The sequence below is a fragment of the Bombus affinis genome, chromosome 10, assembly GCF_024516045.1.
Source record: "Bombus affinis isolate iyBomAffi1 chromosome 10, iyBomAffi1.2, whole genome shotgun sequence".
Taxonomy (NCBI): domain Eukaryota; kingdom Metazoa; phylum Arthropoda; class Insecta; order Hymenoptera; family Apidae; genus Bombus; species Bombus affinis.
In genome coordinates, this window is record NC_066353.1 from 8,199,210 (window position 1) to 8,215,860 (window position 16,651).

Sequence of the window (16,651 nt, forward strand, 5' to 3'; positions counted from 1 at the left end):
ACAATCGTCAACGCATTTTTATACGATCCGACACTGGCGATGGAACGAGAAAAATTTCAGGGGAATTCGATTCGAGCAGAGTGGAATAGCCATAAATAAACACTCATTGGTCTAAATTGAGGAAAAACCCTTTTGGGAAATTTCATTCCGTGGCAAATCGCTTTGGCCGATTGCTCGTCCCTTTCGTCGTTTGTTTTAATTATCAACGTGTTCACGAATCAGGATGAATGCGCTTTCATTGCAAACGTTTTTATGTCGTGGAAATTTCGAAGCAAACGTGATACGATGGCAGACAGTTCGCGAGTAAAATACTGATTCGATGAATTCTGCAGAGTGAGTTTGATGTATTCGATTATTATGTTAAAGACGGGGAGCACGACATCATTGTTTAACGCGGTTCGCAATCGAATTTCCAGCGGAAACGTTTCGTCGCGGCATTAACCGGAATTCACGTGTTTAGCGACACACTGACAGGGGGTAAACTTTAACGTACACGCGCGCGAAATGGAAATTAATTAGATCATCGGCTTGTATAGATAAACGCGTGTACAAAGCTTATCGGAAATTCCGCGTGTAGAAATTAGAAGTCACAATGTGCAGGTTAATGAGATATTGATGTACATTAGGAGTCGCAGCTGGATCCGATAAAACCGTGTAAACGTAAGTAGTATTGTATTCATTTTGTCGTCATCTAGTTATTTTATCTAAGTAGAGAAATTGTATTCTAACTTGTAGCGGCACGTGAGGCAACGGAAGATTTGAATCGCGAGAGACTCATATTATTGTGCCTTGGAATACTAACGTTGTTTTGGTTTGCTAGGTTCAAAGGTAAACGAACCAGAATTACATTTGATCTTTTTATAATAACAACTGTAGTTATAAATAGACGAATGTGGTCTCTAGGACAGTTCAATAGTAGAATAATTAGCTAGTAGAGGAGTTCGATTGATTCAAGCGAGCGACGATTACGACAGTGTACACTATTTCTGTATTTGTACTTACAGTGATTTTAATATAATTGGCTATTACAATTTTATCGTCTCTTTATTAAACGAATCGACACGTTTAATATTCATCTCAAACTGTTCCATAAAATTTAGAAAATATTGTTGAGCTCAGAAAGAAGTATCGTATCTTTTACAAGGTGTTTATTAAAAATATACGTATAAGGAAATGTAAAATCAAAAGTGTTATAATTTCTATAATCAATACTATAGTTCATTGGACGTCAAAGAAATTACGAGTAGGTAAATTTTATGCTAAGTGTTATCTTTTCTATAATCAATTTTATAGTTCATTGGACGTGAAAGAAATTAGGAGTAGGTAAATTTTATGCTAATTTTTAGAAAATTAATGACAACCAAAGTTGGAAACCAGGCAAATCTTTTATTATTTAAAATTTTTCTTATATTTTCACTTGACGTTTATTGAAAATCTACAAAATTCTTTTATCTTTTATAACTCGTTTTGATAGTCACGTCTCATTCTCAGCGTTAGTTTAAATATTGTGACACATATAGAATATTTATTAATGTCATACATAATTCGTGACCGGTAATCGTTAATTTTATAAATTGGAATTACTATTCAGATTAAAACAAGACATCATCACGAACATGACTCGTATCTTTCTGATTTAATCCTTGATTTGTACCACCGTCATTAATTGCAAATGAGATTGATTAAATATTTCTTAATTATTCTTATTTTAAAGTAACATCGTTTACGAAATTTTGAAGTTTATTACCTCAATGGATTATTATACAGTATAAATAGCAGTATACTTATACAAATAAATTCGATATTTTATAAAGAATTTCTATAACGATTAAATTATCTTCTATACCTATAAAAACTTAAAATTATATTAAATTATACTGGAAATTATGTATTAAACATCGAGAAATAAGCTATCATCTATACTTATAAATATTACTTAACGACTTGATATAATACTTATAAAATACTTAAGTTTGCTGACGATCTGAGATGGCAAAATACACATATTGATTGGAAAAATGTATCGAATCATATGGAAATTATTATATTTCTATTAAACGTATCATGTTTCATGGAAACTACGTGTAATGAATATATTATTTGAAAAGAATGACATTTCAGTGCATACCTATGCACCAACGCAACGTAACATAAATAATAAGACAACGAAATTAACTATATCACATATACTCTTTAATATGGAATTTCCGCAGCAATTAAGTTGCTTCTTTGCGTATCTTCAGCTGTTTTGTAGTGATGCCTCTCGCAGAATTCCTGTATTCTCTGACAAGCCTCCTCCAACATATCTATGGGCACCGTGATGACCAGCCTCATGTACGACGGATAATCGAAGCACTGTGAAAAGAATTGAGAAGCGCTTAATCGACGAAAACGTCCAGTCGAACGAGAGCTCGATTTATAGGACGTACCTGGCCAGGAAGGCAAAACACAGACTCCTCCATTAGCAATCGTTGCACGAATTCGAGGTCGGAATTAAATTCCGGAAAACAAGGTAGATCTATGTAAACCTGGGGGACCGATAGGATAATTTATAGTCAGTAAATTGCGATCTGCTACCCTTAACGTCGGTGTGTTTACCTTAACGTTTAAATCGCGTCTGATTTTCACCTAATTACACGAAATATTTACACGGATGGCAATTTCAATCGAATCGCCTTGTAATCGAGTTTAATAACGGTAAATAAGGTACTGTTTAGAAACTTTGGAATTTCATTATTCATATACATTACATAACATGTCGCGCATGGTCTACTTCTCAAACTTATTATTGGAAACTGTAAGTAGAGCAAATTAGATTTACACTTTGATTTATAGTAGATTTGGATACATTTTGTTTTAGGAATTGTTACGTTCTCCGTTACTTTTCTTACTTTACTTCCCTTTGTATTTATATCGCGAGACATAGACAGAGAAACTATTAACATAGATTAGATAATTACCATCATGTACATTGCTCCGTCGGGCATTATTGGTTTCAACCCTGAGATCTTCGACACACAGTTGTACGCCGTTTTCGAGTGATCCTAAAAACGAAAATGAAAATTTGATTATTATATCGTGGCAAATTTATAAAGAAAAGAATATGTAGTTATATCCAGGAAATTAAACATTCGCGTAACGTGTTAACTCTTCCCCGGTTTAACAGATTAATTAATTAATGTTCCGTCTAATTTAAATTTTGTTATATTCGTAAATATCCCACTTGAAATATGACCCTCGCGATTTTCAAGTTTGCATAAATTTCTAAAAGGTACTTAAGATAACAAAAACGTACATGCAACATTCTAACGACGCCATCGTAAAATTCCTGTGGCGTGTTCTTCAGAATAGTAGGCAACGCACCTTGAATAAGCGTGTTGCTGCCGATAATTCGCTGACTTAGGCAATGAAGCGCTTTCCTTATCTACATGAGAGAATAAGAAAAAGTGATACAATATATCGCACATTATACAATTGAAAATTCTTATAAGAAAGAAAAGTACGAATTAAAGTTCTTCGAAAGTAAAATTTTGCTGGAGCTAACAGTCTCATCCTTTGCTCGACTCGTTGATTTCTTCGATTTCCTTCGTTCTTTCTTTCATTCTTTTTTTTTCTCTTTTTTTCCTCAACACGAAAGTAAGACTCGAGCAAAGTTGAGGTGAACGGTGAACGGTGCCAAGTGGAGAACTTTAACGATGGGATAAAATTTAATCAACGAAATTTAATCCAAACGCGATAAGGCACGGCGCAGAAACAGATCTGGTCGTTCTTGTTACGGAAACAATACGAACGGAGAAGCAATTATTTTCAAGCTTTCCCGTATATAGCGTATCGTGCAATTACCCACCTCCTTTTCCAGCACGTTTTGACGATCGTGAATGATTATCCAGCCCATACGCCAGCCGGGCACTAAAAATCTGAAACATCGGTGAAGATTACCGTTTACCTGGTAATGCGTCCATTGTTGTAACTCGATTATTACTAGTGCATGCCCCGAGTCACATCGCTACATGATAATAATCAAGCAGAAAGCACAGAGATTGATATACCGCTGGTCTATAATCTTACATTAAGCTTTATATTTAAATTATAATTGGGAAGTTTTCTCGAAAAGGGGACCATAAAACAAAATGGTGAATTGAGTAAATCGTCCTGGAAATTTTTATCCTAGTTTTTAATATTAGCTATAAATAAATAAAAATCGTAATAATTCTATTATTTGATTAAAAAATACACTCAATATCTATATCCTTACAATAGATCTACGAGTCCTTTTTTTCAGAGAGTAATTTACGAATTTCAAAGGTACAATTGAAACTGGTATCGAAAGAACAATTAGAAAATTTATTGACAATAAATTCCTTCTTTAAGACGGACGACAAATGAAAATGAGTAACGAAAAATTAAATTACTACTCAATTCGAAGTAAATTCAAGCTTTTGGATAATAATAATTTATCAGAAATTTGTCAGATAATATATTTTTTATCTATATTTTGAATATATTCCAACCTTTTCGCGATGAAACTATTTTTAAAATAGGAAGCAACGAGCATCGGTGTCCAGGTTGCGTGCGAACATTCGCCGCCACAAAACTTCCCGCTTGACCACCAAGAATTCGCTGTAATATTGATTCCACGATGCTCGTGCAATTATGTGTACGGAATGTAGCCGTAAACCGCTGTAAAACGTCCCGCGTAAAAACTTCACGAATGTATTTGAAGGAATGAAAATATCCAAGCGACGCGATCATGACACGCTAAGTTTTCAAAGTTGATTTTTGCATACCTCTTCGTCAGGCCGCTACATGACAAAATAGGAACTTCCTTCGACAAAGATGCTAACGAATGGAAAGTCCGTCCTGGGAACACCTGGCAAGACAAAATAACGATAAAAGAAATGTAGTAAATTTTTTAAATGCGACATGGTAAACATGGTACAAGATTTTTGGTACCCTGCAGAAAATTAAACAAGACTTTTATGAAGCAACGGTTATTATCGAAGAAGCACTTGACTTGTTCGTTAAATTGATTCTTCCTAACGTGAACTATCGTAAAATGCATTTAACAAATCGGAATTAAAAATGAAAACTTGAAAATCAAATTAAGTGATTTCTACTTTATAGTATGACAAGATTCAATAACTTCGTAAAATTCTAAAAATAAAAAAATTTTAATAAAATAAACCGTACAAAGCTCATCTACTTAATGTTACTTAATATTAGCTATAGATTTGTAGAATATTAATTATATGACGTTCAATATCAAAACAACGTTCAATGGGTAACTTATAGGTTGACTCGAATTGAGTTTAAACGTATATACACTACTTTATTATAATTTATATAATTTCATTATAAAATGAAACTATAAGGGCTGTATGTATACGTATGTTAATCACGTACCATATGCTCGTAAATTTCATCGGCAATAATTGGTATGTAGTAACGAGCGGCTACGTCGAGAATGTCGAGTGTGTGATCCTTGCTAAATACGGAACCGCACGGGTTCGAAGGATTGTTTATAATGATCGCCGCGGTGAATTCGTCGATCTGTGATTCCAAGTTGTCCAGATCGATCTCCCAGCCGAGTTCAGGCTAGAAATGTGAATAACCGAAGTTAACCGAGTTCCTCCGCGGAAAATATTTTCCTATGACGTAATAACGTATAATTCAATTATTCATTATGCATATAATTTTAGTAAATTTTAGAAAAGTAAAATAGAACTCTTTTCGTAGACAAAGCTGTGATATATTCGGTATACAAAATAGGAAGGAAATATATTTATACAAATTCATCGTGTAGTAGCATTTTCGTATTATATTTAGTTAAGTATACCGCTTTGAAACGTAATTTTTCTTCGTTAGAATTAAGTTGTTGCTTTCTTTCGCAAACTTTTAATTACTTTAGCTAATTTTCTGTAAGATTCGATGGGTTATTAATAACTATGGCAGACGTTAAAGCAAATGAAACGATTTATGATACCACTATATAACACATTTTTATAGGTTTTCCAAGTTAATGGCTGCTAGAACAGTATTGCAAGCAATAAGTTTAAGTACCCCGATTTATCACAGCAACCTCTTACGCTATTTTCTCGCGATACATACTACGTAAGTACGTGTTCACGTTAAGTACTAGTATGTCTTCAACACACGAAGTAACAAAAAAAGAAAGAAACAACCTGTTCCGACACAACATAGCGGCACGCAACGAAATATGCAAATATTATTTCAGCATTTTCCGAACGCCCAAAAACTGTAGGTTTCAACATATTTCGCAAAACTACGCAGTTGTTTCTAATTTTTTTCTTTTCGTCGCTTCACGATACATTACGATGGAGCTGGAACTTTCGAGGATCTTTTCAAAAATTCATTTTAAAGGAACTTTAAAAGAAATTTTAAGAGAACGAGTAATATATCATAGACTTCTAGTTCTGATATATATTTTATATATATAAGCTTATGACTATTCAATTAAATTATTTCAAATTGTGTATTTATAAATCATCCAGAATGCATGATCATGTATACTCTTTTTAGTTGCGTAACGTTTACAGCTGGAATTTCCAGTTTACAATCTTGTTTGAAAAATTATTTATTTTTTCTGCGCGATCATAAATATTTTCAGGGCACCCAGTATACGTATGGTAGCTGGATCAATACTTATGTGTGGGCTTATAAGTCACAGAAAATGGCATGGACCATGCAATACGATAAGCCGCAAGTACCAGAACTTGTTATGCACAACTCAATCTTTGACAATGATGTATTAAAGAATAAGTTATTATACGTTGCACGAAAGTGTTATGAACTATCAATTTTAATCTTGTTTACGGTATTAATTGCGTATTTCGCGTACACTTGAAGAAATTTCATCCTGCTTTGCTAAAATATTCTATATCTGACATTTGGAAACAAATTGTTGCTACACTCGTAAATTGAAAAAGAGAAGGGAATGTATTGAATTTCCGAGTTCATAACTCCAATATCTTGCGTTTCTTAATTTCTGTAATTCTATTGAATCTTGAAATTTCTTTATTCGAAGCTCTGTTGTTCATATACAAAAGCATTCGAAAACTCGAAAAAATTAAAACAACAAATACATCGTTTGTTAATAAATATGATCAAACTGTCGCAGCTTTAGTTATCTTTTTAGTATTTTAAAGTCACACGGTACACTTGCACAACAGAACTACGTAGTATTATTAACGAAGCTTTGCAAGTCATAAAGTAGAAATTATCAACAGCAATTGCTTTTCTTGCTTATACCATTAGTTAGTAAACTATTATGCAAGAAAAGTCTAATATTTCAAGAACTTCCAAAATCAATAATTTCTCAGCTTCCTCTTTTAAAACATTCAGAAAGCGTTCGTGTAGAAGACACTGAAGCGAAACGGGAATCGTTCAAAAATTAATACGAACCTTGACATTCAATAATGATCCCGAAAGAAGATCGCGTATCGCGAATTAATTTTTCATCAGCACGTGACAAATGGAAAGTTCGTGTACCGAAAGTTACGCGCATACGGGCCACCTTACATACGGATAATCCACCTCAACTTCTGCATTATAACCCACAATCTTTCCCCCTCTTTCTTTCTCTCTCTCTTTCTCTCTCTCACTCTCCCTGCTAGAGCACGAAGAGTTACGGTACCGTGGTTTTAATTACTTCTCTGTGGTAAAATAGTCCACACTGCGCTGTCTGGCCGAGTGGGGAGGCATTAAAATTCGCGGCAAAGGAGACAAAGGAACGGCGGGAAAGACCTCGTTATTACCACGAAGTTTAACATTTTACCGTTTTTTTCAAATCGAGATACGTGTATACGCTACTTTTCAAAAGTACGTGGGCACTTGCTTATTTTTTTACGGATAAATCGAATTACAAGAATTTTAGTCTTTATAATCATCATCGTACCTATATAGCAAAATATTATGATGCGATTACATAGATTTCTAAAAGTAAACATGTGACTGTAATGAGATTGATATTTGCAGCTGTTAAACTTTGCGTATTTTGAACAAAATGCATAATTGGATAAGAAAAATATATATCATTGGTATAACATAAACATATCGATTAAATAAAGAATGTAAAAGAAAAGGCATGGAAATAATAAATTTTTCTTTATAGAAAAACGTTGTCATCGATATCAGGTAAAATGCTGGTACTAAAATGCAGATGTGAGAATATTGGTGAACTTTCGAGATACGTTTATACTTACGCGTAACTCATAGGATTTTACGTTGATACCAAGACCTTCTGCAAGTGTTCGATAGATCGAGAAACCGGGTCGCGGTATCAGAATATTTTGCCCCCTTCGTGCTAACGCTGTTATACAGAGGTCGAGAGCGCAGGAGCATCCGCTGCATAAAATTACATCCTGAAAAAAGAGAGAATTCAAAGGACCGAGAATTAGCATTCCGTTTGAAAACTATCTTCCTAATAAATTTGTGACTAAAGCCAATTAATTTGCTATAAACTAATTTGCTGTAGAAATCGTATATCGTGGTCTTTTTCCACTCTGATCAACCTGTACACGAGGAATTTTTAAACAAACCTAAAAATGTACACAGAAGCTGCAAGATATTTAATGCAAGTATATATATATATATATAATTCATAGAGGTTCAAAAACTATTTAAACAGTCGATTATCCGTTATATTAATAAACCTCGATATTCGATAAAACCATCTTCGATATATATGTATGTGTTTAAAATCGCTATTCTGCTATGTGCTAATTTTTAACAAAATATGTACAAGTTTGTAGTAAATAATATCTTGCAGCTTCTAACTACATTTTCAGACTAGTTTAAAATTTTACTAATATCATCGAATAAAGTTATGTATCATTACGATACTAATGAAGTTTTACAATCTTTTATGTAACACATAAAAGCTTTCAGTGGTAAGCGTTCAACTGCTTTCGTAAGTCACTATCCGTGCAATTAACGCGACGTTAAAATCTATTTGAAAAAAGGAATCCGGTGGTAGCTGATCTATGAAAAATTTAATTCTGCCGTACGAAATTAATAATTTAAGATGAAAGTAAAAATACACGTTAAGTTTGGGATGTATTTATATTTCTAAATATATTTTCCTATATGAATTATGCTAGCGAAGAAAATGGGAAGAATTTTCGCCTATAGTTCTGCAGGCATACATTAATTAAACGTTCGATGCACATGAAATCTTTAAAACTGTGAAAAAGCTCGATTCTCGTCGTTTTTCCGACGTCCATTTCCTGGGGGCGCAGTGAATAAAGCTAATAGCAGATTCATTGCATGCCATACATTACAATTTTCGCAGCACAAGGGGAATGTTCCTTGCTTTATGAACATTTTTTTTGCAACAATATCGATTCTGTTCGGGTTTCGAAATGGTGAGCTTTATTTTAGATTTTCACGATGATATCACAGTCCTGATAATACATTACTTTTAAATCTGTGAATTTTTTTTTCTTTTTTTTTTTTTGTTGCATAACGAGGATAAAAAATATCAATTATTAAATTTAATAACAAGTTGTTTAATCCCTTTATCTTTCTTCTCTAAAGGAATTCACAAGGAAGATATTTTTCATTTACGTAAAAATTATTAATTTTGCTTCGTTTTATATTTTCAATACTTTCCATTTACAATGACGCGAAATATCGAACTACGAATATTAAATTTGTTATACACATAAAAGTACTTTCCAGTACCGTGTATGTGAGAATAAATTTGATCTTTACAATCGTGATGGATTGTTTAATTTTTCAACGAAACGTCGCATTGATTTATTTTCGACTTTTACTTATGCATATTGAAAATCATTCATCGGACGATATTAAAAAGGAAAATTTGTCCTTCGGAAGGAAATTTAAAATATATTTTCATGTGTGAGTATGAATCTGACATTCGATAATACACCAATTTTTGTCTAGTGTCCTTTAATGGCGAAAGTTAAATGATTCTACATTTTGCTGCATGAATAATAAATACGAAGATGCTAAATATGCAAGAATAAAGTAGAAAGCACCAGGCTTCGCGAATATTACGAAATACGACGCACGCGAGCAATTATGAAATCGATTCGATGGAAATTAAGTTAAGAAATTAAAAAGAAAATGTAACAAATAGTAACAAAGATTTATGGCAATAACGCAACGAAAATACCTCCTGAAAGATGAACAGAAAATCACATGCTATCTAAATGAATAAATAAATAAATAGATAAATAAATAAAAAAATTTTTAGCTAGAATCTAGAAACTATGATACGTTGACCATACAAGAACGATAAAGCAAACGAGAAAAATTCATTGATCGGAAAAACGATTGTTTGAACGGAACAGTGAAGCGAAGAGATTCTATTGATTTTCTCGTGATTGTATCGAGAACCGTAGATGCCGGACAGTTCGTAGTTAATTGATGATATTTCTTCTTTTAGAGAACGTGGTTTCTAGTTTGCGGCCGATCGTGCAGGGAAATTCGGTTTTCCCAGCAAACTTCGTCGGCAGTTCCGATCAACTGGCGGTTTAACTAGATATCGTATACACGTGCACGCAAACAACGAATGAATACACACAGAAAGAGAGCGGACACGATGTGCCTGCAGATGAACAAGTTTCTATAAGCGCCTGGTTACAGGTCGAGCTAATTCGAATCGAAACATCTTCTGGAAGATTGAAAATATACGGAGCTCGATCGCATCTGTATGGAAAATTGTATATTAGGTTGGAAACCTAATTGGACGATTCGATTATTCGTTGTGTAAGGAAAAAAGGGGAAAGCAAAATCCTGACAAATCATTAAGATTTCTTTAAAAAGTTTAAATACGCTTAGGGTAATTTTTGAACGTTCGTCCACGATTGCACAAAGAACGAGAGAATATGCTAGGCGTCACGGTCGCAAAATCGTTGGCTACTTTTGTGACATCGTGACATTTAAGCTTCATGCTCAATTCGATCGTGTTCGACTTAAAAAAATACTATGGTAAAGAGAAGGAAGGAATACAGTCAGTGAAGAATAACTCATTATACTTAACTAATAAATTAACAAAATCAAATGCGATACATAATGAAAATGCAATGCATCTGATATTTCGATATTTCCATTTCAAAGTTTCAGTGTTAATGTTAAACCTGTCGATCGAGGAACATAATTTATATGGATATGCATGTTCTCTAAAATGTTATCCAAATAATTCATCAAATAGGGCAATTAATCAGACTTCGAATGTAATTAATACACATGATTTATTTGCGTATGCAAAACAAGGCGTAGCCGGAAGTAATCTGTATGCAACACGGCTTTCAGTAGCACAGTTCTCTACAGATCGATAACAATATGGAATAACCAGATGCTTCTGCGTTTTCTTTACCAGCATTCAATTTTTCCTATATCGTTGTCTTTTTCTTTCTTATTAGTAATAGGAACTGATTTTGTCACGATCAAGTATTATTATGTTAGAGAAACAGATTCGTGCAAAGATATTTAAAAACTCTCATCAGTAACAATTTCAGAAAAATTGTCGAGTTCACTTTTTGTTTAACACTTTTATGAACTACTTGTAACATACTTTATCGAACCGCATAAAAATCGCAACTCTACGAGGTTCATCGATTAGATGGTTTTTCTTGTAAGTAACGTTCTTTATCATACTTTTTATACGTTCAATAATTTTGACAGGTATTTGTACATACTAAGGTTACTGTAGAGTATTTCAAACTATTAAATATGCATTCGCCGTAAGTCAGATTGTTATCGTGCTTTTTTACAAAAACTGTCACAAAACGTAGGTAATTAGTCTCTTTAGAAACATGTACGGAATTTATGATAATAAACCGTTTTTAATATATTACAATTTGCTACAAATTTAATTCCGCACTCGATATTTCCGTATAAATTATATCTCAAAGTATGTCATACCGTCGCTCACGCACCGCATGTACTTTCATTTCGTATTTCAAATACATATATTAAACAGAACATTCGGACAAAGGTAAAGCGATATACAGAGTTATGCATAAAAAAATTGTTAATAAGGGGCCAAAGAACGGGGAATTAGAATATTCATCTTTGCTAGAAAACGTCCAATAATTATCACAAAAAATTAGTTTGCAAATTAAAAGTCTGGAAATGAAATTCTATCCTTCATTAAACATTTAATAATGCTTTATTGTATTTTGCAATAAACTTGACGTGAACGCCAGGAATGTTTTTATTAAACATTGAACAAAAATAATTGCCATTTACGTATTTGTAAGGCAATAACAAACGGAGTTTTAACATCGATAGCTGTCCTCCGTCTCGTTGATGGAAAAAGTTAATCGAAAAATGTATATCAATCGTGACTCTTAAGTGACGTATCAAAATTTCAAACGTTATTAACAGCGACTGTTTATCGAATCCAACATTTTGTGTCGTTGGAAAATGACGAAGATTGAAATTATACATAATCAACGGTACAAAGTATTGGCTTTAAATTCAGTCAGAGTTTTCTATTTGCGAAATAATTAATCTTTCAACGGAAAATTATGTATTTTGCTTATTTCTGGGATATTATTCCTTTTTTCTTTCATCTGAAGATCAACATCGCATCGACAATACGATTATCAACGACAAAGAAAGGGGACAATTGTACATCATTTTATCAATTAATTTTGATTTCTTAACCAATTTCAATAGATCGTGGTTTTAACGATTAAGAATTTACCTTAGCATCCACTTTTACGAATTCGCTGGAACTATATTCCGCTACAGCTTCCCTTGCGCTTTGGTAACCTAGAATAATATTGCCTAATTAATTATTTAAAAAATAAATCGGAACCGAATTTAAAGATTGATTCAAACGATAATTTTATAACAGACAATAAATAAAATATTTTATCAAATAGGTATGTATCATTAATATCATTTAGTTTCTCATTTTCTCCTTACGAACTAGATTAGCATCTACGTTTATTTAGTCAGCGGTAAACTTTACTCATGTTAGTACAATTTCTTTCTATTGAATTATTAATTTATTATTAGTACCTGTACTAGGTGCGTATCCATTATATAATTGAGAAACGAGACTTTGTTGAACAGCATCGATTACTTCTTTGGGTGGTTTTAAATTTCCAAAAGTAGTTGGATCACCTAAAAATAGAGAACTTCTTGGTAAAATACTTTAAATTATTGATTGAGTTTAATGATAATATAATTATAATCATTCGATCCAAACAATCGATCAACGACGATTCCGAATTTCCGATTTTATCGATATAAACGAAGCATACTAAATTTGGGAATAGGCAACCGTACGTGATAAATTGTTCAAGCTACGCGAGGAAGTGCTTCGCATAAATTTTGTTATTAAACTTTTTAAACTACTTTATCAATTACCTCTAAATATAATCAATTTCTATATATTTGATACATAAATAATAAACATTTAAACATTTTCTTCGAGTAGATGTTTCATTAACGTAAAAATAAAATAATTATAAAACATATTCTGTTGATTAAACTACTCAGAGCATACTCATTAGACTTCCTGTTGCCAATTCTAAATTTAAATAGTTTTTTTTTTGTGAAAAGCTACAGGTGATCATCCAACGTGATTTAAAATATTTTTCTTCTTTTTCGAATCATCGTCGAAGAAAACAAAATATATTCATACGTATATAAAATGCAAAACGAAGAAATCAATTATCTTAACTTCTCTCTTGCAAATTTACAAACGTTACGGACAGTTTAAAATGGCTCACAATTCTGTTATTAAACGAGATAGCAAAAAGGAACAAACGAACTAATTACACGCGAACAAGACCACGATAAGCGTGGAACACGAAATTATCCGGTCTCACGAGATTCCTTTTCCAATCCCAGAAACTCGTAATTTAAAAACTATTATCTGTCTCTGTTTCGTGCTCTTTTTCTAATGTCTTCTGCGTGCAAACCAAACAGTTATTACTTCAAATAATTTGAAACACTTTATTAACGTTATCTTGTCAGTTTGCTCGATTGGAAATTAGATCAGAAATTATTTGTACGCAGACGAGTTACTCGATTTCAAAGCAACTCGACTAATCTTCCGCTTAAAACGACAGGCGAGAAATAAACTGTGTATAAAGGAAAACCTCACCGATGGATAACGAGATCATGGACTTAGCAGGATTAGGTTCGACCACCAGACATTCCACGATGGATCTTATGGGGTTGTGCGTTCTCCTCGCGATATCTGACGCCTGAACGTTCCATTGGTGGCGATATACCGGCGTCGACATCTCCAACTTGGAAATTTCGAAACCCCCGAACAAAATCCCCTCCTTCGTATCCCTTAACAACACTTCAAAATTCACCACGTCGTCAAACGTTCACGAGTTGTTAAAATGTACCAGCAATGTTGAACGAATTTCAGTCGTTGAAGTTTCCTTATCTAGAAGAGATCGAAAGATCGGCGAACGATAATCCTTGATCAAACAGTGTTCCATCACTGATCGTGAGAGGAAATCTGTTCTCTGGTCTGTCATATAATCGAAATGTTCCACTGTAGGCTGGGAAACGAACGAACCGGTCGGATTAGTCGGCTAGATTCCACACCTTCTTTCGTAATTAATTTAAATCGGTTCTGTGTTTACGTAGATCGCTCTTGTAGTTTCATCATTAGACATTACCAGATCTCACGTGTTTAGCAATGTATTTCTATCAGCGAAGTATCAAGTCATGCGACGAGTAAATCCTCTCGCGTCTTGAAACAGAAAATATATGTAATTCTAACGCCGTAGCTTGGAACGTTACAGGGTTTACGGAGTATTCCATTCCACTTCTACGTTCATGAAAATTTTTCATCAACGAACAATCTAAAATTTTAATCGAAGCAGCTTTAGCCGAAACAGCTTCCATTATACTCTAGCACGTTCGATATAGATGTTTGGAAAACAGTAACTTCAATGGGAAACGATTTACAGAGTAAACTTGCATATTTCGACGAAACAAGCAGCGAATACTAATTGCTATGAAAATAGAAGAAGTCCGCTGTAGGATGGAGGACGAATCGAACCGGTCGGATTGGTCGACTGGACTCCACACCTTTTTTCATAGTTTATTCAAAACGAATTAAATTCTTTGCTTACGTAGATCGCCGGTGTTTGTTGATCATTTTCTCCTGTCGTGATCTTGTTGCCACGCGCGAACAATCGAGAGATTGGCCTTCCTGAGATTGCTGATCGAACTTTGCGATGCGAATAATATTCTTGCTTTACTTCTTCGATTCGCCTTTTTTTGTCTGTATATGATTCGATCTCGTGTGATTTTATGCAATGAATATGCATACCGCGGAAAATAAATAATGACCAAAGAATAATAAAAGTTTATATTCGTGAACACTGTGTTATAAAAGATATCACGTGTACAATGTATATCCAATTAATTCTATTTTCATTTGTATTTCGTATCTATGTTTGTAAACGTACGATATCCGTAAATTATAACGCGAAACAGCGAAGATTTCCTATATAATTGCTTCCTTTTGAAATCAAATTTAGAAAGAACGTTGTAATTCTGTTTTTTCACAACCTCGACTTCTCCGACGAATAAACATTGTAGCAAAATTAAAATTCCTATTTTAGAACCTTTGAGGATTAAATACTGCTAGAATGTTTATCTTCGTTCAAAATCATGGAATGTGTAGAAAGGTAGTACCTATCTAACATATTTACTGTAACCCTGCCATAATCGCAAATCGTGTTATATTTGTTCGATATTTATAAAAAATTAATTTTAGTACAATAGATTATAGATCGATTAGTTTCTATGTAATAAATATTTGTATCAAATAAATGTGACACTTTACATTCATTGAAATTTCTGTCCATACTTTTATTGACTTAACAAAATCAACAATTTTTAGGATTCTCATTTTCAATGAATTCCTTACTATTTATTGTAATTTTTCGTAATTTTTCGTATTATAACAATAACGAAAACGAATCGGAACTTTCGTAGTGTATCTTAAGGAGTTTGACACATTTTGTGTCGAATCTATTTGGAAGTAACAGTATACGCGTTGAAGCAAGGTCTCTGTGTTTTTATGGCTCGTCTTCTCGAACTATGATACATACACTGACCCCACCGAAATTCCTAACATCGTCTATCGATACGAGCGTCCTTCGCATACTTTCGGTAACTAACGTAATTTCTACGTCCCGTGGAAACACACGGTCTCGCATCTTTTACGCTATCACGTTGTGTCAATGACTACTTTGTCCTTTGTAAATAATTCAGGAGGTTTGTTAATGTATGCAAACGTATGCTAACAAACCTGATAAAACGTAGGTACTTAATCACAGAGCTAGATGTGGACGTATATTACAGAGAGCTGGAATATTACGTTTGAGGTTCTTGTATAAACGTCTACTTTCGTTTATTTTGATTTTCTACAAATTAAAATATAGCTTTCAGTTGCTTTTCCTTTAGAAGCATCATCCTTCAATTTCTGACTCGTCTTATACCGATGCTTGACATGTTATAGACGAAACTAGAATTTTTTCAATTACAATGTAAGTTAATTTACCTATAGCTTCACTTACGTTTTACTGCTGAACTTGAAAATTTGAATTCAGTACTAAATCTGATAAAATTCGAATGTCATTTCGTTTTTACTTGATCTAACTATTTTTATTTC

At 33.3% G+C, this 16,651-nt stretch overlaps 1 protein-coding gene across 2 annotated transcripts; it reads right to left on the reverse strand.

Annotated features, from left to right (window-relative positions):
* Positions 1-1,366: 1,366 nt before the first annotated feature.
* On the reverse strand, positions 1,367-14,889 carry LOC126921171 (tyrosine aminotransferase). Of its 2 annotated transcripts, none has more exons than XM_050732487.1 (11): positions 14,111-14,889; positions 13,018-13,122; positions 12,698-12,765; positions 8,223-8,381; positions 5,404-5,595; positions 4,788-4,870; positions 3,848-3,917; positions 3,296-3,424; positions 2,961-3,044; positions 2,430-2,528; positions 1,367-2,377 (listed from the first exon to the last, which is right to left on the reverse strand). In XM_050732487.1, the coding sequence occupies exons 1-11, from the start codon at positions 14,250-14,252 to the stop codon at positions 2,240-2,242; spliced, it is 1,269 nt and encodes a 422-aa protein (XP_050588444.1). In that variant the 5' UTR covers positions 14,253-14,889; the 3' UTR covers positions 1,367-2,239. The 2 variants fall into 2 exon arrangements, with proteins under 2 accessions (XP_050588444.1, XP_050588443.1); XM_050732486.1 differs by having other exon boundaries at positions 1,367-2,355; positions 14,111-14,856.
* Between the last annotated feature and the right edge of the window lie 1,762 nt (positions 14,890-16,651).

What these genes read in the sequence shown, in the direction of transcription:
- LOC126921171 (XM_050732486.1), bottom strand. Translation starts at nt 14,252, where the DNA reads ATGTCGACGCCGGTATATCGCCACCAATGGAACGTTCAGGCGTCAGAT. An exon ending in TGGATACGCACCTAGTACAG is followed by an intron (nt 12,766 to 13,017) that starts GTACTAATAATA and finishes ATATTATTCTAG; the next exon opens with GTTACCAAAGCGCAAGGGAA. An exon ending in TCGTAAAAGTGGATGCTAAG is followed by an intron (nt 8,382 to 12,697) that starts GTAAATTCTTAA and finishes CTCTTTTTTCAG; the next exon opens with GATGTAATTTTATGCAGCGG.